A 25043-nucleotide genomic window follows, 5' to 3' on the forward strand; every position below is an offset into this window, starting at 1 on the left:
ATCTAGTCATCTATAAGTTCTAGTTAATAACAATTAAAAGTTGATAGATGTTGTTAACGGTCTTGTGCGCCTAAATGTTGTTTTTATTTTTATCGCTAGAATATGTAACCAACGAATAATGAGAAAAAACTGCCATTAAAGTACACATAAAACTCGGATCGTTCATTCGCATTTCTGTTTTTAGAGCAGCTCCCGCGGGCGAGCGGAGAATTTGTTCACCACTGAGCTGAAAAATTTCTCGTGATTGTCCGTCCGACCGTCCAATCATCCGTTCCTGCACTTTCAAACAAAACACTATGAGGATTTTTTTTGATCTGTTAGTAAATTGAGAACTCACACGCGTGAATTTAAAGTCGTAAGCGAATATTTACGCTAAAGTATCGTTGGTTTCTCAGTTAAGCCCTGGTCAAACGGTAACGTAAGTGGACGCAAGTAGTCGCAAGTTCAACTTGCGTACAGACTTGCGTTGGGTGGCCAAACGGACACGCAAGTTTAGTCGCAAGTGCACGCAAGTTTGCAAAAAATCCATGCTATAATGCTACGCGCTGCAATTCAGTATTTGAAGTGAAGTGCAAAAATTGCGTTGACTTGCGTTGGGTGGCCAAACGGTGAAATACTTTTGTTGACTTAAGTTTAAATTGATCTTCACCAAAGTGAATGCAAGTCAACGCAGGTGTAGGCAAGTCAACGCACGTGCTTGCAAGTCCTGGCCAAACGGAGACGCAAGTAGATGCAAGTTTTCAACTTGCGACCGACTTGCGTTGGCGTTTGGCCAACGCTTTAGTTACCGAAGTTCAGACTTTTTCTACCACACATTTTTTTTTACACAAAACTAGACAAAACTAACTACTGGAAATTCAATCTATTTCCACATAAAAAAGTTTAAGTACTGAGCCGACAATAAAACAGATTAATTTGACATAAGATATTTAGCGACGTTCATACCTATTCTACCACGCATTGCTTACACAAAACTAGACAAAAACTGACTACTAGAAATATATGTAAAAACGTTTAAGTACTGAACAACAATTTAACAGAATAATTTGTCATGAGATGAGATATTTAGCCGCTGATCAAACGAAAAAACGGCTAAAATGCGCCACATGCCAAGCAATGACCCTAAACCAAAAATAATTAGTAACCAGACAGCTTTTCATTTATTTGTTCCAATAAAAATCAAACAAATTAAAGGATCCATTACACCGCAATTTTTTTCAATTTTGTTTTTGTTTTTATCTGAATGTCTGGAATATCACTGTACCCTTTTGTCTTATCCCAGTATTTATACCATGATCCTCGATGAAATACGTCCTGTTCCGGTGGAATGCAATTTTCTAACAATTTGCTTCATCGAGTTTGGCGTCAAGGCACTTAGATGTAGCACGCTTCAAGGCTTTTCTGGTCTCGCTATTAAAAAGCACTTAGTTTAGGTGTCTATAACCTGTTGTCTTTGTAAATGATTTAAAGCTGTTATGATCACTAATTCACTTGGCAGCACGGAGCATTTTGAAAGAAGACAAGAATCGAAGGGGAGAGTAAAAGGCAAGAAAAAGTCCAATCTTGCAGAGGAGTTCTACTTTGGGGTTTTTCATAGTTTCTACTTATTGCAAGTCCATCTCTCTTGGTAAGATTGACACCTTGTGAAGATTTATTTGCTCTTAGGGTGTTATGTTTTGCTTATTACCCGTTGCTTTTGAAAAGTGTTATTTTTTGACGAAGATAAGCTTCAGACTAAACATTTGACTTTTTGACTGTTAATTAATGTGAGTTAATGCTTATGTTACCTAATTATTACAAGATCAAAGTGTCTTTTTAATAGCAGACAAGACGTCAAACGTCGAGTCGTTGGATTAATTGCTAAGAACTTAGCCAAAGGCTTGTGGCAAAACTATTCAATAACTTTGTTTCGCGTAAAAAGTGTTTTAGTTTTTAGAAAGAAAAACTGTTTTTCGTGAATGTTTTGCAAATTTTCTTAAGACAGAAGTAATGTAAACATCTTGTAATATGTTTTATCAACAGTGCTATTTTAAAACAGGCTTTGAAAGCGGCCGTGCGTGCGATCTACCTGCAAGCGGTTGTTACCGGAAATAAAAATGTCGCGCAAAATCGCGCAAACCGGAAATGAATCAGAAGTCAATTACTTATTTATCTCAAAATTTTGCTCAGTAACCTTTCCTGATATTTGTCTTTCATGTAACAATAGTATTATCGGTTCTTTGGCAGATTTAGGGAAAATCAAAGAATCGAATGTACTGTAAAATATTGAAGGCAGAATTCCACATAATCTCTCTCGATTTCTTAGCCACAGTGGGAACAGCAAAGATTGTAGGCTCTGAAAATCTCAAACATTGATTATAGCCTGAGCACTTTTTCTCTTGGCCATATTAAAAAATTTCCACATTTCCCTCCCGTGTTATGTTTCCATGTGCGAAAAAGTTTCCCAAATCGATTTTTCCTCATGGTCTACACCATTATAGACCATAGAAATGATGTTATCGAATGCTTGAAACTCAAGTGGAGAGCTACAGGCTGTTGGGTTTATGGCAAAAAATAAACAAACAAAATCCACCGGGCCGGTTATTTGAGGGAAAATCGGTGCAAAATCACGCGCTTGATTGCTCGTTTGATCACTTTTTCTGCTTGAAGTCGACAAGTTCTTTGGAAATTTCGCCTAAATTTCCCATTTGAAATTTCTAAACTGCTTGGTTTTATTTTATTGGACTGAAGTCGGGGCGTTTTTTGTAAATTCTACTATGTAAAACGTTGTCCTTATTTGCGCTTCACGCTACATTATTATCATGTTCTACACTCTCATCGACAATAGGTTTTGACCCGGCAATAAGCACGCTGGAGTTTTCTTAGTTATTTTTAACTTTATATGTAAACACGTAGTAGATTTTATTTGTTAATAATGTTAGCGTTTATCTATTTATCATTCCGATTATTGCAGCAAGTAACTTTTGGCAAGAGAATGAAGTTCAAACTCGCCTTGTTTCTTTGCATTCTGGTCTCCTTTACCGTGTGTACCCTTGGGGAAAGTAAGTGTTACTTGTGTTAACCTTACCCTTATTAATACTGATACTTAATGCCTATAAACCAGGAAAAGACGTTTTGTTATTTCACAACAAAATGGGATACTGGCCCACGGGCCGCCATTTTGGTTCCTGAACGCGAGCGAAAACTAGGGAGAGTGCAAATCCCGTGGGTAGAGTTGCAAGGTGTCTCTATCCACGGGTATTTTGCACTCTCCGCAGTTCTCACTCGCGTTCAGGAACCAAGATGGCGGCCCGTCGAACTGAACTGTTGATCTCTACGACTTTACGGAAAAATAGGGGACTGTGAACAGTCTAGTTAGGAGTGCGATGTGCGCACGCGTAGAGGTGGATGAAGATAGAAGAACGAAGGGACTGTGAAGGTTTCGATGTATTATTCGGTGTATCAACATGCAACACGTCCGCCGGGCACTTGGAACATTACTACCCGTACATGGGTATACCCGCACGTATGTTATGTTAGAACCGAGATTGAACCGTCGAATGAGGTGTTACTATTTACATTTGCGATTTGAAGTACCTTTATAACATAGCGAACAGATAAAAATTAATCTCTAGAAAAAAATTGATCAGATTTGGTCTTATCAATAATGATTTTGTTATACATAAATGTGTAAAAATAAGCGATATAAACCGACGTTTCTTTGTCTTCGTGACGCCATTGTCAAGGTTAGTGTATAAAGATGACAAATTCTGCGAGTTTAAAAAAGATGTTACGCTAAATTAACATAATTTTATAAAATAGAATGCAATAAAATGTATTTATTTATTTACCACCAGATATTGAAGACAATGAAGATTCAACCGCTTCCAGCTTTGAGCCTGGGTCGGGAAGTGATTCCGGAAGTGGAGAAATACTGTCTGAAAAGGACGAGGAGATGCGCAGAATAAGTGATCTGCAGACATCTGTACCGTACAAAAAACGTAAGAAGAAAACATGTTACTTGACTTTAATAATTTGTATGGTCATGAAGTGAATCGAAGACAAAATTGGAAATAATGTGATGACATAAGTGAGACTGCCAATTGGAGGGTTAGGGTTAGGGTAAGCGCATAAGGAGAATGAACGCAATCATTCTTATTATGGTGTCCACGCTAGGAATAAGCGTAAACTTAAGCACAAGCAGAACAAACAATTTTGTGTTCTTGTGCTTATGTGTATAATTATGCTTGTGCTTACGCCCAGTTAAAACTAGCTTTTACTAATTTCAGTGCATTGATCACTGTTATTGACGCAAAAATTGTGGATGAGCAATTCCGGCCGGATTGCTGACACGAGTAACCATTAATAGATAAGAGAGATCAACCTCGTCTAAAAGTGGCCGGGTGGGCGTGCGTATCTTATCTATTTACAGATCTCATTCTATCGACTTCAGTTTATACAAGTGTTGATTTTAAGACGGTTTATCGTCTTTAAATTCTTTTCTGACAGTATTTTTTCGGACGGAATTTAGTCTGAGACGAGATTCTCGTCTTCCAGTATGAATTCGCTAAATGGCCTCACCTCGAGAGAGTATACACATTAAATAACATTGCCTAGCCACATTAACAAGTTGCCTTTTTAAACTTTTTAGTTTACGGAATCTCCCGTGAGGAGTGTAAAGATAACCCAGAGGCAGATTGTGAAGGTGTTACCAAGGAAAGATGTCTACAGGAGTTTGATGATATGCGAAAGAATTGCCCGTTCTCATGTCGCGAATGTGCAAGGGAGGGAGGTTAGTGGAATAATTTGCGGGACACACTTATTTGATGTGCGAGTCATGTAACACGACAGTGTTTAAAGTAGATAAGTAATCCTTGCAACTTTTACAGTTTTGCTAATGGACCGCCGGTGTGTATAATTTTATCTGATTGTTTTAAAAGATGATTTGATAGCGAAACTGCCCGATGGGGACCACCGGGCAAACATTTTCGTTTATCACTTCCTAGAATTGTTAAACGGATATTTTGAAAAGTCTACTTATTTGATTTAGAATGGCGCTTATTGGGAATAGTGTTTTAATACTGTAGCGACTCAGTTTTCATCTCACCGGATTTGTAAATGCATTTTTGTCTATTTTAGCCGCGGCGACCTTAAAAACTCTCCCATGCTAAACACTTTTAATGGTAAGGCTCTATTTGGCAGTAGGGGGAAAGGATAATGATAATAATGATTATGACATTTAAAAACCAAAAAAAATTGAAAAGCGTCACACTTTCCAAGGCCCAATAATATGAAACAGAAAAACGGTCCACAGCGTTTGTACTGTATTCCAAAGGATGGCCCTTTGTGTGGGATGGAATGTTACTTTTATCACACACTCGCTCAAGGTAGTAAAGATACTTTGTATTGATGGAATATTGTGATCTTCTGTGCAATAACTTGGGAACCACAGTGGAAGGATACATGGTTAAGACGCTATCTCTGCCATTTTAGTGTACAACAAATGAGTGAATCAGCATACGAGCGAGCTCCGCGAGTAAGCCTACTTTCCAGTACTTCACGTGTACGTGTCTATGGTTTCTCTTTCAGGAGATACTGAAGAATGCAAAGATCTGGACAAGAATTGTAGAGATTATGCCGAAAATGATTGTCAAATGCTACCTGACTACATGATGCAAAACTGCAAACAAACTTGCAAGTTTTGTGGTCCAGGTAGGAAACTTCTTTAACGTTGTAAATAATAAAGCTCGGTGATAAATAATAAAGATGAAGTGTTCAACATGACACGAACGTCTCCACATCTTCACAACGGGAAATTCTATAATCTCATGGGCTTACTTTACGTCGAGAAATCCGCGAAAGCTTACTTTAATAAACAATCTATTGCTCCATAACTGTATTTCGCCTATATATGTTGCCACGCGAGTTTCCGAGCATAGACTAGCAAAAAACACCGTTGGAACGTGGTTATAGAGATACACGTACCGAAATTAGAGAGCAATGTGAAAAATTGCAAAAATATTGAGTTTTTTCAAGCATTTGCAGGCGTCATTTTCTCATGTACCAAACCATGACAACACGGCGCATCCTGAATATCACGTAAATTTTTAGAATTATTTTATTATGCGTTATTTTGGTTCTCAGTTTAACTATAAATGTGCCATAATGACATGGGATCATCGTTGAAATTCTCGCTAATTCAGCTTTAAGAAGTTTATATTATTTATAACTGGGCCCTATTAAAAACGTCTTAAGGCCGTTTTTCGATTTATCGGACAGTTCGGGCCATCCACTCTCTGTATTACTATCTCACTCTTACTCATTCCCTGCCAGGACAACCCTCAAGTATCATTTGTCATGGATTTTAACTTTAAAGCTTTTTAAAAATAACTTTTACTTAAGACCCCACCCATAAGTCAGAATAGTTGCGACATAATAAGCTAGCGACACGCAAATAAATAAACAGAAATTCGTATTCATCTTTTTCAGAATCCGATTACACGGATGAGCATGCAGTTTGTCCATTATGGGGAAAGTATGGTTATTGCCAAACCAACTCTGAAATAAGACGAAAGTGTCGCCACAGTTGCGAGAAAAACCGTAATGTCCCAGCAGCTCCTCAACGATATCCCTACCATATCAAAGCCCTGCACCCCTATCAGTACCAGCCTGGGCAGTACCCGATACCTGTGTCACCATATCCAGCTCCAGCTCCGTATCCGTATCCATCCCCGTACCCATCTCCATACCCCTCCCCATATCCTTACCCATACCCATACCCCTCCCCATACCCCTCCCCATACCCCTCCCCATACCCTTATCCATACCCCTCCCCTTATCCCACCCCATACCCAACTCCCGCTCCATCTCCGTCACCACAGGTAAGCTAATTTCTTTGTTTTGTAATTTTTTAACATCTACCGTTATATTTTTCCCATAAGACGTAACAAAGAAACATTTTCTTATGCCCGTTTTGAAAAATGTTTAGCTAAACCCAATTCACTTAAACGTTTTAAAAGGAGTAAGACGTAACATCTAGTCGAGTTCCAGTATGCTTAAAACTTGTGAAAATGAGGGCTTCTATTTTACTGTTAATGATTTTCAATGGGTTTAACTTTTTCCTGGGATTTAGCTGTAATTTGTGAAAAGAGCTTAGCAATAAGTCTCAAATTTTTGTGATTTTTACTCATAAAATCCTTGGGGGACAAGTACATCATGTGCTTTACAAATGTTAATATAATTGATCTTATCATTGATCATATATAAGATTTATTCTCCTACGGTTATCTGGTACTGTATTAAGGCCGAATCAAACAAAACGAAAGTCAACGAAAATTAGGAATGTCCCTTTCGTGTGATCATGTCCACCAGCTTTTATAGCTACTTCTCGTGAAAACCTGCGCAATTTTTAACGAACGTCGCCCATTTTTTAATGCTCGTTTGACTGAAAGATGATGTCCATGCACTCTCCTGCTGTCGATTCGTTAGACAACAGGCTGATGATAACTGATAAGAGCAAAAGCTGTCCAAATAACATCCCTCGAATCCCCTCGACGCTCGTCCTCGTTCGATCCGGCCTTAATGCTATTTTGTTGTTGTACCACGTAACACTTGATAAACTCAATTTTTTATTACTATTTCAGCCAACGCCTTCTCCAAGTCCAGCTCCGGTGCCTTCCCCAGTCCCCTCTCCAGTCCCTTCTCCAGTGCCCTCTCCAGTGCCGTCCCCAGCTCCCTCTCCAGTGCCCTCTCCAGCGCCCTCTCCAGTGCCCTCTCCAGTGCCCTCTCCAGTGCCCTCTCCAGTGCCCTCTCCAGTACCATCCCCAATGCCCTCTCCAATGCCCTCTCCAATGCCCTCTCCGGCACCATACCCACCGCCTGCGGCACCCGCTCCAGCCCCATATCCTGCTCCAGCCCCTTATCCGGCAGCCCCGGCCGCTGCACCAGCACCAGCACCGTATCCAGCAGCAGCCCCTGCTGCAGTGCCTGCCACATACGACAAAGGCGACAAGTCTGAGAAAAGCCATCACAAAGACCACAAGGACAAAAAACATCACTCGAAAGAACACAAGGGCGAGAAAGAAAATTAAATTGCACACATCCTTGATCGCTTCGGAAAATCGAGTCATGCATAAGACCCAGTAAATAATAATTATTGCAGTGTTATTAAAAAATTTAAATTTTTAAATATGAAAAAGCATATTATCCGTGTGCGTCTGTGTCGTTTATATTTTTCTCGCCAGAATATGTAGAAGACTAAAGTACATCTTTTAAAATTAAATCTTCAATTGTCCAACCGCTTTTTTTGCTTTTATTTATTTTCATTTAACTGTTACTTAGAAACTAACAAAATTTAGTGGCATTTGATACCCCCAACTTAAGAGGGCGTCTCGTTTATTTCCGACCATCGATTTCGGTTCAAGAATTCGAATTGTCTCATTTGCTGGGATTTTAAAGCCTTTACCTAGTTAATTAATAAAATGGGTTTCATTTGATTAAAAATTCTACTTTATGTTTTTTAGGATCTATCGAAGTTTGGTTCGATCCAGAGCAATTACCCGCCTTCCGAAACGGTTAAAATAGCACATATTGCAATTGCTCTCAAAAAATAAATGTTCGTTTAAAAGATCCAGTTCTTTTTGTAAACTATATAATCATCATTGTAGTTTATTTAGCAATGTTTCAATTATGATTCATTCTTGTTTCTTCATAGGACAAAACAAGATTTCCGACCCGCCTAATCCAGCTTTGAACGAAACAAGGAAATAGCCCAACTTTGAAGGCAAATTTTGAAAATGTGGCACTTGCTTGAGACTACTTAATTGCATGAACAGAATCTATAAATGACCCTTTCTTGAAAACAAGAATAAAATTTGTCAGCACTTCAAGTCTACAAAGCTGACAACCGCTTAAAATTCAGGAAATTTTCAAAATTTATAGGTAACGAACATCTTCGTCGTGACAGATTCTTCTGATAAATTCGCATACTATAACCCTTTAAGCTCTCTTACCTGGCTTTAGAATGTCTGTTTCAGCTTTTACAGTCATCTCTGAATTCTAGGTATCCTCAGAATTAATAGCCTTTTCCTCCAGCTGTAGGTTTGTACACGTTCCCGGCGAACCAGATACATCTTAGTAGCGTGACTGTCACATCGATCGGACCGATCGCAACATATGTATAAAAGAAGCGTGAAAGTTCTTTGCATCGCTGACCGTAGTTTTGCTCATAGTTGCTTTTGATCGGGCATATTCCTCTTAAAACGTTTGCAGGGACATGTTAAAGGTTAGTGTTACCACGCATATAAGTAGTAAACGGTGAGCCGAGATCGATAAATGCTGCGGCCATCTTGTGTTTACAACTGGTGTATTCGTTCCCAGTCCCCTACGAGCTTTACATTTTCAGTGAGCCTGACACTTTTGAAGGGGACAGTAAGTGAAATATCTAAGAGCCGTTAGCAGGATTCATAAGAAAACAGTTTATAGCAGCCAGCCGGCCAGCCAGATCATAATGAAAGGAAGGCAAGAAAACTAAGGGAAGAGATGGAAAGAGTCTGAAAAGAAAACTGATTTTTTTTAAACAAAAACAAGACTTATATTTCTATAATAAAAATTTGGTTTGTATCTGATCTTAAAATCGGTTTAAAAGGTTGGTAAAAACGTATAGAGCTGAATTTTCGGTACTCTCTGTTACCTTCATCAGAGTTAAAATTGGTTCAGTTTTTGCATAATAAGTTTTTATACGCCGCCGGTCTCTAGGGATGTTCCCAATGTTAATTTAACTTGTGGGAAATGCACATGCTCATTCACACAGTTAATGTCCTGGATAGAATGTAGCGCTTCTAGGAAAAGGCGTTGTTGCCTATTGTTGACATTTCTTTCTAAAATTTCAACATGATGTGGATGAATGTCATGGTCTGTTGTTTCCGCATGAAATCTTATTGCGCTTTCGTTATTAGATCTTGTGCCAGGCTTGTGCTCTGCGCCGCGCGAATTCCATGATCTTTTGCTCTCTCCCACATAGGCAAAATCACATGTTTTGCATTTGACTTTGTACACAATTCCCTTGATCTGATTTGTGGCGGGGCGGTCTTTTGGTTTCTTAAAGATACTGCCCAGTGTTTTAACAGGCTTGAAAGTGGTTCTTATGTTTTCTCTGCTAAGCACACGTCGAACTAGGCTCTTACCGAAAGTGCTAGAATTTTTTTTGGCATTATTTGGCTTCGCAAGCATTTTTTTTACATTTTATCACAGGGCACAGAGGAGTCAAGTTTGTTCGCAATTCAAAATCTCTACCGTGCAAAACGACCTTCAAAGTGATTGGTATTAAAGCGTACGTGATACAGCCCCGTCATGCGATACTTGTTTGCAGATCGTCTGGTGATATCGGACCAGACGATCTGTAAACATTAAGTATCGCATGACGGCGTTGTAGCGCGTACGGCTTACACGATCGCTTTGAAAAGCTTTTGAAGGTCGTTTTGCACGGTAGAGATTTTGAATTGCGGACAAACTTGACTCCTCTGTGCCCTGTGATTTTATCCCAAAAAGCACTGCTAGCATTATTTTGGATTTTCGACTGACTATTGGTCTAATTTTGTGTTAAAAAGCACAATCTGACTTTATTTATGGCGTCCAAAGATCCCGGGCCAAAGATGCATTAGCCCTCATTTTAGTCAAAGGAGCCGTGGAGGCCTGGGGAATAGGTTTGATACGTCAGTGGTTGCCTTCTAGAAACCCAGTCCATCACACTCGTTCTAAGATGACGCCATCCACGTTGTCATCGAGGAACAATGGAAGTCAGCCAGCCAAGGCAGAGATAGCTCGAGAGCGTACTCTGACATCAAACATTGATCGTTACATTTTATTGTTGACAAATGTAACTGAAAATCTGAAAAATTTAATATTCTATGTTTAAAAAAAATCGGAAAAAGTGAGCATTTTTATGTTACCCACGAGCACTTTTTTTAAAAAAAAATAAGCATTATTTTAGCACTTTTTTGGCAAAAAACGAGCACTTCTTTTAGCATTTAATGTTTTTTTTACGAGCACTTTCAGTACAAGCCTACGTCGAACTCTTTCGGAAACACCCTTTATGTTAGGGATTGAAGCGTAACCCCTTGGACTCTCTCGACTTTCTTGGATTTTTGGCTGTATAATTTCTTGAACCTCCTTAGGCACGCATTAAAATCGTCAACGTAGCGGCGCCACCAGCGCGGTTTTACTGGTGCAGAGGCTAAGTCCTTCGTACTTAACAACAGCTATTTCTCATCTGAAGGAACTCAGTACCACCAAGTATTTGGCTGTGCAATGGGATCGCCTGTCAGCGCAGTGATCGCCGAATTAGTCATGGAAGAAGTTGAGGAAAAGACCTTAGCCTCTGCACCAGTAAAACCGCGCTGGTGGCGCCGCTACGTTGACGAGTCTAATGCGTGCCTAAAGAGGAAAGCATCAGAGTTTTTCACAGCCATCTGAATTCCATTAACCCTCATATCCAATTCACGATAGAAATGCCAACTACAGGCGCGGAAGGCCAAATCATAGCTTTCCTTGATACTATAACACAGTATCTGCGAGTGGGCAAGTGGAAGTGGGCGTGTACAGGAAACCCACGCACACAAACAAATATCTCGCCTTCGAGTCACATAGTTCCGCGCAAAGCAAACGAGCTGTAGTAAAGACACTAATGGATCGTGCCAGATATCTTCCCTCGACCTCTGAGCGGAAACAGAGCAAAAAACAACAAGTAATCGGTGCCCTTAAAGTCAACGGATACGCCCAAAGTTTCATCGATCGTTGTCTTGTTTCGGCTCAAGAAACCATACAGCCAAAAACCAAGAAAGTCAAGAGAGTCCAAGGGGTTACGCTTCAATCCCTTACATAAAGGGGGTTTCCGAGAGAGTTCGACGTGTGCTTAGCAGAGAAAACATAAGAACCACTTTCAAGCCTGTTAAAACACTGGGCAGTATCTTTAAGAAACCAAAAGACCGCCCCGCCACAAATCAGATCAAGGGAATTGTGTACAAAGTCAAATGCAAAACATGTGATTTTGCCTATGTGGGAGAGAGCAAAAGATCATGGAATTCGCGCGGCGCAGAGCACAAGCCTGGCACAAGATCTAATAACGAAAGCGCAATAAGATTTCACGCGGAAACAACAGACCATGACATTCATCCACATCATGTTGAAATTTTAGAAAGAAATGTCAACAATAGGCAACAACGCCTTTTCCTAGAAGCGCTACATTCTATCCAGGACATTAACTGTGTGAATGAGCATGTGCATTTCCCACAAGTTAAATTAACATTGGGAACATCCCGAGATACCGGCGGCGTATAAAAACTTATTATGCAAAAACTGAACCAATTTAACTCTGATGAAGGTAACAGAGAGTACCGAAAATTCAGCTCTATACGTTTTTACCAACCTTTTAAACCGATTTTAAGATCAGATACAAACCAAATTTTTATTATAGAAATATAAGTCTTGTTTTTGTTTAAAAAAAATCAGTTTTCTTTTCAGACTCTTTCCATCTCTTCCCTTAGTTTTCTTGCCTTTCTTTTATTATGATCTGGCTGGCCGGCTGGCTGCTATAAACTGTTTTCTTATGAATCCTGCTAACGGCTCTTAGATATTTCACTTACTGTCCCCTTCAAAAGTGTCAGGCTCACTGAAAATGTAAAGCTCGTAGGGGACTGGGAACGAATACACCAGTTGTAAACACAAGATGGCCGCAGCATTTATCGATCTCGGCTCACCGTTTACTACTTATATGCGTGGTAACACTAATCTTTAACATGTCCCTGCAAACGTTTTAAGAGGAATATGCCCGATCAAAAGCAACTATGAGCAAAACTACGGTCAGCGATGCAAAGAACTTTCACGCTTCTTTTATACATATGTTGCGATCGGTCCGATCGATGTGACAGTCACGCTACTAAGATGTATCTGGTTCGCCGGGAACGTGTACAAACCTACAGCTGGAGGAAAAGGCTATTAATTCTGAGGATACCTAGAATTCAGAGATGACTGTAAAAGCTGAAACAGACATTCTAAAGCCAGGTAAGAGAGCTTAAAGGGTTATAGTATGCGAATTTATCAGAAGAATCTGTCACGACGAAGATGTTCGTTACCTATAAATTTTGAAAATTTCCTGAATTTTAAGCGGTTGTCAGCTTTGTAGACTTGAAGTGCTGACAAATTTTATTCTTGTTTTCAAGAAAGGGTCATTTATAGATTCTGTTCATGCAATTAAGTAGTCTCAAGCAAGTGCCACATTTTCAAAATTTGCCTTCAAAGTTGGGCTATTTCCTTGTTTCGTTCAAAGCTGGATTAGGCGGGTCGGAAATCTTGTTTTGTCCTATGAAGAAACAAGAATGAATCATAATTGAATCATTGCTAAATAAACTACAATGATGATTATATAGTTTGCAAAAAGAACTGGATCTTTTAAACGAATATTTATTTTTTGAGAGCAATTGCAATATGTGCTATTTTAACCGTTTCGGAAGGCGGGCGATTGCTCTGGATCGGACCAAACTTCGATAGATCCTAAAAAACATAAAGTAGAATTTTTAATCAAATGAAACCCATTTTATTAATTAACTAGGTAAAGGCTTTAAAATCCCAGCAAATGAGACAATTCGAATTCTTGAACCAAAATCGATGGTCGGAAATAAACGAGACGCCCTCTTAAGAGGGGACTGAAGGAGGTAAAATGGGTACTGGGATTTGAGCAAATTTTGCGATGGAAATTAGGATTTAGGTCATTGGGACTGGTAATCACAAACAAAAAAACAACAGACCCGGGACTGGGATTTGAAAAACTGGGAAAACGAGAGGCTGGGAAATGGGATTTGGGCAAATTTGGGCTGGGAAATGAGATTTATACCCCTGTTCAGGACCCTCTGATAAAAAAAAGGTCCATTAAGCGTTCCGACGATAAAGCGTTATTAGTCGTAGATAATTTAGTTGAAAGGATCAAAGAGCTGCAGCTTAACCTAAAAGGAATAATGCTTGCTTACTAAATGGCAAGCCAATCCCTCTGCCTCCCGCCAAAAACCTTGTGAATGGTCGCAGTTTGTTATGACCAGTCTCTCTGTCTTAATGAAAATTAAAAGTTGCTCATTTCGTATTATTTCTATCACGTAATTATTTGGTTACTTGGTGATCCACGTAGAGTCGTGTAAAGGGGTCGCAGTTATCAACATTGAGTGGAAGTTGAGGATCGTAAGTCAAGCAACAATTTTTCGGTTTAATAGGACACTTTCAGAAAAATATGTAACTCATTACCATTTTCAAAAGCGCACGCAGTTCTTGATTGGAAACCGGCCTTGACCGCGCAAAAACGTTCGCGTTAGTATTATCATAACGTTTTTGAGAACTTATATAATCAGCTGTTACAAAGACGCAACTCCGACCTCTTTTTTCCTCCTTTGACAACCCCTGATCTGACAAAATGAGAATAATTTTCAGCCGACAAATTTAAACGACACCTTTAATGGAAATTTGCCTAATTCGATTGAAACTCTTATCTCCATGACGTTAGAAAATGGTTAAAATGAATTCCGACTACCTTTTAAAATTTAGCATATCAAAAAACGCTGCGAGACATTTGAATAATTAGCATAATGTTTCGTGAATATTATACCAATAGGGAATGATGAGTATGTTTTATGTAGTAAAAATCCTTGGAAAGTTTGAGAGAAATATGAGGGTATTATATGAATTGTAAGCCCTGGATGGTTTCGTTTTTCGCTTTGTTCATTATAACACAAAATTTGTACCGTAAAAAAAGAAACCTTCTAATCGATCAAATGTTTATCTACTTATCATATGATAAAACATCTCTGCTACAGTTCTCCGGTGAAGTGTAGACCGTCGAATACCAGTTGCTGTTGAAAAGGTATTTGACATGTTGAAAAATATTTTTAGCCACAGGAATTTTGTTCCATACAGAACACTGTGTCCAAGCTGAGGGTCGTGTTTTGTTTACGATAATAAACATGACGATTCTACTGTCTAAAACTCCGCACACCTGTCTCGCTGTCTTCGTTTAATTATTCACAACACGACAGCTTGGTTTAGACCAATGAAAATTAATGTTGTGCCACAACATGAAACGGCTCAATGAGTTTTCGAGATGAAAGATCGATCATTTTTGACCGAAAGTTTGGGATCACCGAGCAATGACTTGAAACATTCCAGTTTTCGCACTTATTGGCGTCCGCAAATTTTCAAAAATTTCGGCTGGTGATAATTCTTTGCGATTTTATTATCAATCATGACCGAACGACGCGGAGTAGACACTGGAGGAAGCTTGGAAGCGGCATGTAATAACTTAATAGATCTCGAACTTAATGCCCTGAATGGAAGGGATATTCACCAAATATCATCTCAGGAAACTTCAAACCAGTCTTCTTCGCCTATACAGAGAACGCCACGCTTCGCTGAACTCCCATCTTCAAAAGGTAACAAACTTTATCTTCACATTTCCGTTTGTTATTCTGTAAAAGAAAGCGCTTTAGTAAATTCTTTGAACCAGAAACATTAACCCAGTCGTCGATGAAATTCCACCTGTCCGGATAGGCAAATTTAAAAAAAGTCAACATTCCCGTTTACTAGAATCATTTGTTTGCATGAGAAAAATAGAGTAGAGTAGTGTGAAATATTAAGCCAGGGGAATAAGGATTATAACGCTGAAGACAGCAGAAAAAGATAAACAGTTTGTTCGATGACTTGGTCAGTGATGTTTGAGGAAGATGAATGTCAATGTTACAAAGACCAGTCAGCTGTGTCAACATTGTTATTATTATACCTGCTAGAAATGTGAGCTTTTCGATCGAATATTTGTTCTTAAATTTGTGTGTGAGGAAAAGGATGCTTTGCCATGTGACTGATTTTTCAATATGCTTTGATCTTAATTCCAAATTCGTTGCCAGGTACTTTGTCTTCCGCAAAGAGATTCTAATAACGCTGTTGTGAATCCTTTCTACCTAAACGTCGACGGATCAGGTGATATTATTATTTCCGCCCCAAAAAATATTGTCAAATTAAGTTGCCGTTGTATAACTGGGCCTTCGCAGTTGACTAACATAACTGAAATACTTAACCTAACATATGATAAGAACGAGCCATTCCTAATCAATAAACAGTACCAACAATTATTCATTTTTCCTTTACCGAATGGTTTCTATGAAATATAATTATGAGGATTAGGCAGACGGCGGTTTCGCTCGAAAACTCGCAGAAATTTAACAAGTATTTTCAATGGTTTTATTATCTGAAAAAAAAAAACTCCAACAAAATTAAAATTTGTCGAACGCAGCGGCATAAAAACAGAAATTGCATATGCTGACGTTTTCTTTTTCCACGTGAGATTGCGAATATATTTTTCCTCAGGGATCAACGAGGGAAGTGCTAAGAGGAATTATCATGCGAATTTTGATTCTGTTTTAATGATAGATCATCTTCTACCTCGCCAGTGGCCTTTTATTATCTTTTTACAAACAACAAATGCGCATAACTTGACCATTTGCAAAAGCGAACATTATGGCGGCAGAATAAGCAATTATTACCAGAATTTGAGCAGGAATAATAGGAAGTTAATAGTAATAAAAGAAACCAAACAACAATTAACAAATTTAAAATACTTATGATATTTTTACAACAGAAGGAATATTCACTTGAAAGTCCACCCATGAGAAACGAAACATAGTATACGCGCTACGAGAATCAGCAACACTACCCACAAGATAGTGTGAATTGCAATATTAAGAGTAAAGAAAATGAAAATTAAGGACGAAAAAAATAAGTAGCTAAACAAGCAGAATACAAGCGAAATAGCTACAAATACGTTGTCTGAGCAAAATTACAACGGGATTGGAGTCGTAAAGATCACTGGCGGTTACTGTAGGCAGGAAGTATCAGGCAATTAACGAGCAAAATTTATCCAAGTTACTGCACAGCTGTCATACGCAAGTTGCGTGGGCATTGCCCGCCAAAACGGCTGCAGCCAAATGGTAAATGTTGATTTTCAGTTTTTTTCCATAGAAAATTATGTATTGCATCTTCAAGGAAAAAGTTAAGATACTTTAATATAGAACAGTTGAGCTTTAAACCGCGAATACGCCCAGAAAATTTCAAAATTGCGCCATCCACTACCTAGCTTTCGCACTTTATACTCATTTTTTATTGAAGTCAAGTGTCTAAACTACGATAAGCAATTAATCCTCCCCTTCTCGATCTCTGTATTCAGTGCTGTTTATAAGTGTACAAAATATAGTAGAGTTCATATTTGGGCAAAAACATTTTTTATTTGGGGGGGGGGGGGGGGAGGAAAACTAATCAGACAACGCTTATTAATGCCGGGCAGTGTCTCATCAGTGTCCGAATAGTTTTGCCGTTTTCTTTGTAACCCTTTGTTATAAACGTCTGCATTAACTTGAATTTCGTACTGAATTCCGTGTTTCGAATAGCGCTGACGTCGAGGCCCACGAAAAGATGTTATAATTATGTCATAATGTCGTAATTTATGAAAAGAATCTGAGGGAAAAATCGTACCTTGTAGATTTTAAATTTGTTAATTTTATTTGCCTTTCCCTTTTGCAGACACCAATAACGACAAATATATTGATGAGGCAAATTTAAACAGAGCATCACTTTGCAACAGAGGAACGTGAGTAAATTCGTGCAAGTTTTAAATGACGTTTTGCCGATTGCCATACATTTCGTATATCGTTCTAGTTATTGTGTAAATTTATTTAGAACTTTTAAGTGTTGAAATCCTTCCCTGGTTTTAATAGGAGTGTGAAATGTAGCTTTCATTATTATTATGTATTAGTTATTCTTGTATGGAACACCTATTGCTAGATTTTGCTACTTACTGTGGTAGCAAAGAATTTCTTTTTGATTGTTTTTGTTTTATGTTAAGAACTCTTCAGTTACTAAAGGATTGAGTATACAACATAGCTTAAGCGACAAGATGCTCTCTTTACAACTGCGTGTTTCGTGTAAGCGGTAACAAGACATTATCATAAAAGCCTGTTCGTTTTCTTTCTTCATAGGGACGACGAAGAAACTACACAATCTACAACACTTGAGCATAATAGGCGCAAGGAAGATAGACAAGAGAAAAATCTTACTGAAAACAAAGAACATTTAGCACTGAATAAAGCTTCAGATACTACACAATCTACAACACAACTCAAGGAAGATAAACAGGAAGAAAATCTTACTGAAAACAAAGAACTTTTAGCGCCGAATAAAGCTTCAGGTAATGAAAAGGAAGAGGGAAATTATGAAGAACTTGTCTGCTTAGTTCGACAATTTTATGTAGAGAGACCAGTAAACCCATCCGCTATTGCCTATCAAAACATGGAAACGTGTTAGTAGCACTAAAGTATGTAGAACTGTGTTAGTTAAGTACTTTTATAGCTATTGGTAAAATCTTTCACTCTTCGGGGACGATCAAACTTTGTTTCAAGAGAAAAACTTCTATTTTACATATGCAGACAAAACTGTTTTTGTCATTGTATTTACTAGATGAAAGCAATCGAACGGTGCTTGTAAGTGGTACTGCCGTTTATTGTGCTGTGCAAGGTGGTTCTATTAAACTTTAGCTACCTTAAGTCTGTGGATGAACCCTAGTGCGTGACCATTCAGATGAAAGCTATTGCGCAGTTCTTTCAAGTGGTACTGTTTACTATTCTATACGAGGTAGGTTTAACTTTTAAGTCTGTGGATGAAGACCATTCAAATGAAAGCTTTACAGCAGTTCTTTCACGCTGTATTTACTGCACAGAACAACTTTGTAGCTACAACTGTGAGGTCTGCGGATAAAACTCTAGTATGTGACCATTCTAATATTTTTATGCGGTATACTTTTTAATGCTGTACAAGGTAGCCTCTGTTCCAGGCGTTCCGTTTAGTTGCCTGGGGATAAACGTGAAGAACAGCAAGCGGAAAAATAAGCGAAACACTAAATGTCACACCCTTTTTTACTCGCAGTTTTTTGCACTGCTCCTCAACTAATTACCGAACGCCTGGAACAGTTAATGTGTCAAGTGCTACACAGTTTTAAGTCTGTGAATGAGACATTAGCTTTGTGTGAGCAGTACATTCATGTGCTACTATTTATTGTGCTATACTGAGTGGTCAGTGTAGCTTTTGAAAATTCTAGAGATCAAAACTGTTGCTATTTGCCCAATTAACTTAATGTTTTCGGAGTAAAAGGATAAAAATTTCAAGCAACTATGCTTAAATTTTACTGTTAATGTTCTCGCAGGATAATACCTAGCTGTCAACATTATTATTTTTTTCACTTTTTTTTAAACTAAAGGCGTACTGTAAGTGTTTTGTTGTGAAGTAAAATTGTAAAAAAAACTGTTCGGTGTAAATAGTGTGATCTCTATTAGTGGAGCTACATCCGGGAAGCTGCAATATTTTGCCTTAATGGTAGGAGATGGATCATTTTCTTTTTTGAAGGGTGGGGAGGGGGGGGGGGTTCAAAATTGTAAAAAAAATTGTTTTCAAGAGAAAAAAAGCTTTAATAGATTGTTTGCATACATGAAAAGGGAAAAATAAAAGGTTTGCAGATAGTAGATAGTCAGCTATTTATACGTAGATCTACACAGTATAAATAATAATATGAAAAGTTTGATTTGTGTGAGTGAATTAATTGTATAAGTAAGTATGTCGGACTCGAGAGGTTGACGTTCAAATCAGGCCGGGTCCTTGTTTTCTTTCCAAAACACACTTAAGTCTCACAGCAACCCTTTTGAACCAGGAAAACGCGGGAGTACAAATGGGTACTGGCGAGCTACTGTTACAGTGACTTGACCAAGTAATTGGGATTAGTGCTGTACTGAAATGCCTCTGATCCAGGATAAGTAGCTAAATATTACTGTCGCTTCATTTTTGGGGAACCAGAGAGTGGGAACTTTGCACCCTCTTGCCTACTTCGAAGAAACGTAAGTATCGTCAGGGACATTATGTACGCAATATTGCTTAAAACTCCGCCTATTTGCAAATAATTAATAATAATAATAATAATTTTAAATTAAATTATAATTATTATAAAAATTATCCAAGAATTTTTTTTAAAAGCTTTTCAACTTTGCCAGTTTGATAGCGAAAGGAATTCAGACCACCACAAGATAACATTTGCAATGGAATATCTTCCTATGTCCCAACTAGGGTAATGACCTCATCGATCACGTGACAATTTCCAAATAAGCGTTTATGGTTGCTGTGACACGATTTTGCTATCAAATTGAAAACAGATAGCATATTTGAAGGTTTTGTTTGTGCGGGACATTGCCAGGTGACGTCCGGTATTTAAAGTTTAGGGGGCAATGCACATGAGCAGAAAAATCGGAAGACTAGGCCGAGGGCTATTACGTCTCGAAGTTTTATCACACGGCAACAAAGCTTTGCGGGTAAGTAATTTTTAACATGAATAATGACCAAACAAAGGACATGACGTCATCAGTCACGTGACCAGAGCGTTTTGAATATTTTACATCGTGTTAAAAGTGCATTTTTAGCATAAATTGGCAAGTTTGAGCTGTGTTTCTCTAGAAATATTTTTTTTTTTTGTGTCTGGGTAATTATATCTCCATTTTTAAGCAGAAGTAAACGAAAAATGAGCCAGACGTTTAGAAATTGCGTAAATCAACGGGCATTGCACGGGTATTGAATTAACAAAATTTTTCGAATTCTTCCAAATGTTCTTTGAGGTTTGAATTAGCATAGATGTACCTGAACACGCGTGTCATTGCCTGTTTCTTAAGCGAATAAGAGTGAAAAAACTTGCGAGAACGAAAAAGCCGATATTGAAACCACAGGGAGCCCAAGGTCACTGCATGAGCCCTGGTCCTTTATTTGCATACATTATAATCTCGAGGAAATACACGAGTTTGTATTAAATTGTGTGTTGTATTTATTGTTATTTACGGTGTTTGGGAGCTATTTACTGCGATTTGAGCGAGATAAACATCCTAGTTTTTTAAAACTCGTCTGATATTAAGCGAAGCGAAAGGTTGCGCAGTCCGAAAAACTAAATTTAAAGCACAAATTCAAAGGAAACAAAGAAATTATTATCCATAGCTTTTATGCTTTTGTTTTTACCATTTAGCATGAGCTAAGGTGTTCAAAATTTTCCTTTCATATGATTACAAAAATATACGGTAAATTATGAAACTAATTTACGGCAATGTGTTGGTTGTAAACCTGTAAAAGCCGCTTTACTTTAAGTCTTTTATTCATAAGTGAAATATATTTGCTATAAAGCCCAGGTTACATATACTAAACAAAGTGCTACAAATTGCTTTTACACTGAAAAATTAATCAGAAAACTGTTTGAATATTTCTCCCGTTTTTAACAGTGATTTTTAATTCACATATGTAAAATGTTGAATGAATTTTTAACGTTTCTTCATCAAAAGTTTAAACATTATTTTGTTACATGACAACTTGCAAAATTGAAATCACCCGCGGTGATTGAAATTATTGTTTTGATTTGTATAACACCGGTAGATGTTTAGTTAGAGTTTGCTTTATTTATTTTCTGACTGCGTTATCGTTTTAAACTGCATTGAACCAGGAGAAAGACTTTCCTGCGTTTATTTAGCGTGACCGTTACTCTGTTTTTACACCACTTCATTCACTAATGTTTTTTTTTTTCCAAAACGTTTTTGTGCAGGTGTGACGGTATTCCGCTGACGGTTTTCATTTTTATTCAACAAGAATGGAAAACAAGTTATAGAATTTACTCATTGTCGCTTACAGTTTATAATTAAGGTTATTTTTTTATCATTTTTTAGGGAAAGTTTAAAACTAAAGAAATTGAAAAATAGGTAGTCTTTTTGAGAAAAAAAAAAAATACACAGGAGGGCTCTTTAGAAATACCGCTTACTGAGAGAATTGAGATCTACACTGTCTCGTTAATTAAATTGAAGGGACATTTTTCAATCACTAATGGTAAGTGCTAAAAATGCGGTTAACTTTAATTTTCTAATTTGCAGTTTGCGTTAACATCTGCTTTTACAAAATAAAGATACAATGCTGTTGAGGAAAAATGTCGTAACGTGATGCCCAGGTGAGGCGATTAAACGCTAAATAACTAAAACGAAATCCAAGGTTCCAAGGTAAGCAAATAAAACTCTTAGATCGACCATTTGAGACATTCATTAGTGATGTTTCAAACAATTTCATAATTTGCAGTCTGCTTTATAATTTGATTTTTCAAAAAGATACAATTTTGCTGCGCTTTGTGGCAAAATGTTTAAACGCGTCATTACTTGATATCCCGGTGAGGCCATTAAGTGAGAAATTGCCTCAAACGAAATCGCAGGTAAAAAAAATCCTCCCAAAGTAACCGTTTGAGAAATTCAATAGTGTTGTTTCAACAAGGAGCTCAAATTGTGCAGAATTTTTTTGGCTTTTAAAAATTGCACTATGAAGAGAGTCTATTAAAGGGGGGTCGTAAACATTTCGTTAAACCGTCATATTTTGTTCTTCCTAAACCGCAAACAACTTTTCTATTCTCCTAAAGGCCAAAATTGCATAATTTCGTGACCGAAAACCTCCAGATGAATACGAATACCCGCAAACTGACACTCAAACCGCCGGAGTATAAAAGGTCCTCTATGAAAGATTGTAAAGGTTTTTTCATGACTTGAAACCAAATTTCCCAAGCTGTATCTCGCCCTGCTCTAAACAGTTATTTTATCAGTTACTTTATATTTTCTTGTGGGCGCATTTTTCCTTTTAATTATACATGTTTTCACAACTTCATTTAGCCAGCGATATTTGTTTAATTCTTCCTTGTTTGAATAAGGGGGTGGTGTGTCAGTTATGATGATTACATTTAAAATCTTTGATTCTTCCAAAAATATTTTTGCAAAATCTAGGTGAGGTTCTGGTTTCCAAGACAACACACCTGTCAATGAACTAGAATTTTCTCTAGAAAGTCGAAAAACACAAAAAAATATTGATAAACCGAAGTTCAGAAAAACGCACTTGCATTGAAGCTTAATAAACTAAAGTACAAATAAGTTCTCCCTAAGCCGGTCCACACGAAGACAATACGAGAACATTAATTTACAGATGTCGTATAAAAATATTATATAGCAACATCATGTTGGATTCTTCAGATTTTAGAAGTCACAATGTAGTAAAGAAAATGCATGAAATCAGACCTGTGTCAACTGGTTTTACTTCGCACCTAATTGGACAAGGCGAGAACCCTCTTGCTCGGATTGGTCATAATACGTTTTATAAATTTCTTGAACCAATCAGTAAGCTTAGCATCAGGCAAAACAAGCGAATCACTCAGTTATTAAACCCAAAACAAACAGAGTTCGAAATTGCATACTTTGCTGCGCTGGGTGGAGAAACGGTTTATTACCAAGTGCACGCAAGTTTGACGACAGTTAGATTACAGGTAAGCTTATTTCTGTTGTAAACATGGACTAGCCTATATTTAAACTAACTTTCGACGAAATACAAAAACAACTTATTCGAAACAATTCCATCGAAGGGGCTAGAAGTTTAGGCAAGTTTTTGAAAAATAAGCCAATTCATTACCTCAGGCTGGCTAGCGAAGTTCCGCAAGCGCAAACCCGTGCTTCAATTAATTGGTTAAACAACAACACGTCAAGAATAACAAATTTACAAAACTCGGCTAACCGTGAAAGTGCAGAGCCTGAATAATGACTCAATAATCAGGCCGCAAAGGGTACGAAAACAATGAATTCAAACTCCATTGAACTGGCACAGAAACAATTTTTTTCGGTGTTTTCCCTTTGGTGGCCGCAGAATCAAAAAACACTTGCGCCGAGTAGCGTGCAAATTTGATTTCCATCGATTTTATTTCAACCCCCGTTGTTTAGTAAGAATGCACTTAGTTGTAACCTTAGCCCCAACAAGTTTAAAACTAAACACTTTGGTTGCTTCTTTTACAATCAGAAAAAAAAGCTACAATTTAAAATAACTGTATCTATTCGATTAAGCGCCCAACTTTGAAAAAGCGCTAACCTCAAATACCTCGAATAAGTGCCCACCTTAAAGGTGGGAAAAAATTAATAGCCTCCACCCCCACCCGTTAAAAAAAACACAAAAGGAGTATTTATTATATGAAATTGAATTAAATTGACTAAGTACTACTAAGAGACTACCCCGAAGACCGAATATAAAAGAAACTTCCAATAAACAGGTGAAATTCAGCTTTGTACAGCTCACTTTTTATTATATTTTTTTGCACAAAACCTGTAAATTATTACTCCCAGCCCGCGCCCACACTTAAATTTGCGCCCGGGGCGTCGGCAATAGCCAAAATCGCAAAGGTGAGAAAAAGGAGAGGAAGGCGGGGGGGAGGGCAAAGGCGCGGAATGGCCGGGAAAGGGCCGGGGAGGAGAAGAGGGAAGGGGACAACGAAAGAGAGGAGGAGCAGCAGAGAGAGGAGAAGAGGGGAGAAGCGAAAATAGGAGAGGAAGAGGACCACGAGGGGAGGGGAAAGGAGGAGGAGGGCGATGGAAAGGGGAGGGAAGGGAAGGGAGGGAGAGGAAGAAGAAAGGGAGGGGATAAGAAAGGGAGGGCCCGCCGCAAAAGCCGCCAAAACGGGAGGAAGAAGGTAGAAGAGAGAAGAAGGAGGACCGAGGGGGAGAGGAAGGGGGGGAGGAGGAAGAAGGGGAAGCAGACGGGCGCAGGAAGAAAAGGAAGAAAGGGGAGCAGCAGAGGGAGGCCCGCCACGAAGAGAAGTGTGAGAAAAAGGAGTAGGGAGCAAGGGGAAAGAAAAGGGAGGGGCAGGGAAGAGGAGAGAGGGGAAGGAGAGGAGGGAGACGAAGGGGGAGAAGAAGGAGGAAGCGGGGAAGAGGTCTCGGAAAAGGGGAGGGGGAGGGGGAGGAGGGGAGAAGGAGAGAGGAAGGGGGAAGGGGGGAGGGGAGGGAGGAGGAGGTAAAGGAGGTGAGAGAGGGAGATGAAAGGAGAGAGGCAGAGCGGAGAGAGGAAGGGAGGGGGGGGGAGAGTGGCGGAACGGGAGAGTGGAGAAGGGAGGAGGAGAGGAG

The 25043-nt window shown here is 38.6% G+C and overlaps 2 protein-coding genes across 2 annotated transcripts; both read left to right on the plus strand.

The window, feature by feature from the left end:
- Positions 1-1486: 1486 nt before the first annotated feature.
- LOC144636361 (uncharacterized) lies at positions 1487-8277 on the plus strand. The gene is made up of 7 exons (XM_078495551.1): positions 1487-1627; positions 2954-3041; positions 3837-3980; positions 4631-4771; positions 5569-5691; positions 6469-6860; positions 7623-8277. The coding sequence occupies exons 2-7, from the start codon at positions 2975-2977 to the stop codon at positions 8067-8069; spliced, it is 1314 nt and encodes a 437-aa protein (XP_078351677.1). The 5' UTR covers positions 1487-1627; positions 2954-2974; the 3' UTR covers positions 8070-8277.
- A 6801-nt stretch (positions 8278-15078) lies between these two features.
- On the plus strand, positions 15079-18605 carry LOC144636520 (uncharacterized). Its single transcript, XM_078495746.1, has 3 exons — positions 15079-15446; positions 17587-17653; positions 18042-18605. Exons 1-3 carry the CDS (start codon positions 15260-15262, stop codon positions 18364-18366), a joined length of 579 nt encoding a protein of 192 aa, XP_078351872.1. The 5' UTR covers positions 15079-15259; the 3' UTR covers positions 18367-18605.
- The last annotated feature ends 6438 nt before the right edge of the window (positions 18606-25043 follow it).

This window comes from Oculina patagonica, chromosome 13 (genome assembly GCF_052425735.1).
Source record: "Oculina patagonica isolate OP01 chromosome 13, crgOcupat, whole genome shotgun sequence".
NCBI classification, from domain to species: Eukaryota; Metazoa; Cnidaria; class Anthozoa; order Scleractinia; family Oculinidae; genus Oculina; species Oculina patagonica.

Excerpts from the sequence above, each read along its gene's own strand:
- LOC144636361 (XM_078495551.1), top strand. The coding sequence starts at position 2,975 with ATGAAGTTCAAACTCGCCTTGTTTCTTTGCATTCTGGTCTCCTTTACC. Across the intron at positions 3,042-3,836 it reads CGTGTGTACCCTTGGGGAAA|ATATTGAAGACAATGAAGAT; the intron begins GTAAGTGTTACT and ends ATTTACCACCAG. Across the intron at positions 6,861-7,622 it reads CTCCATCTCCGTCACCACAG|CCAACGCCTTCTCCAAGTCC; the intron begins GTAAGCTAATTT and ends TTACTATTTCAG.
- LOC144636520 (XM_078495746.1), top strand. The coding sequence starts at position 15,260 with ATGACCGAACGACGCGGAGTAGACACTGGAGGAAGCTTGGAAGCGGCA. Across the intron at positions 15,447-17,586 it reads TGAACTCCCATCTTCAAAAG|ACACCAATAACGACAAATAT; the intron begins GTAACAAACTTT and ends TCCCTTTTGCAG. Across the intron at positions 17,654-18,041 it reads TCACTTTGCAACAGAGGAAC|GGACGACGAAGAAACTACAC; the intron begins GTGAGTAAATTC and ends CTTTCTTCATAG.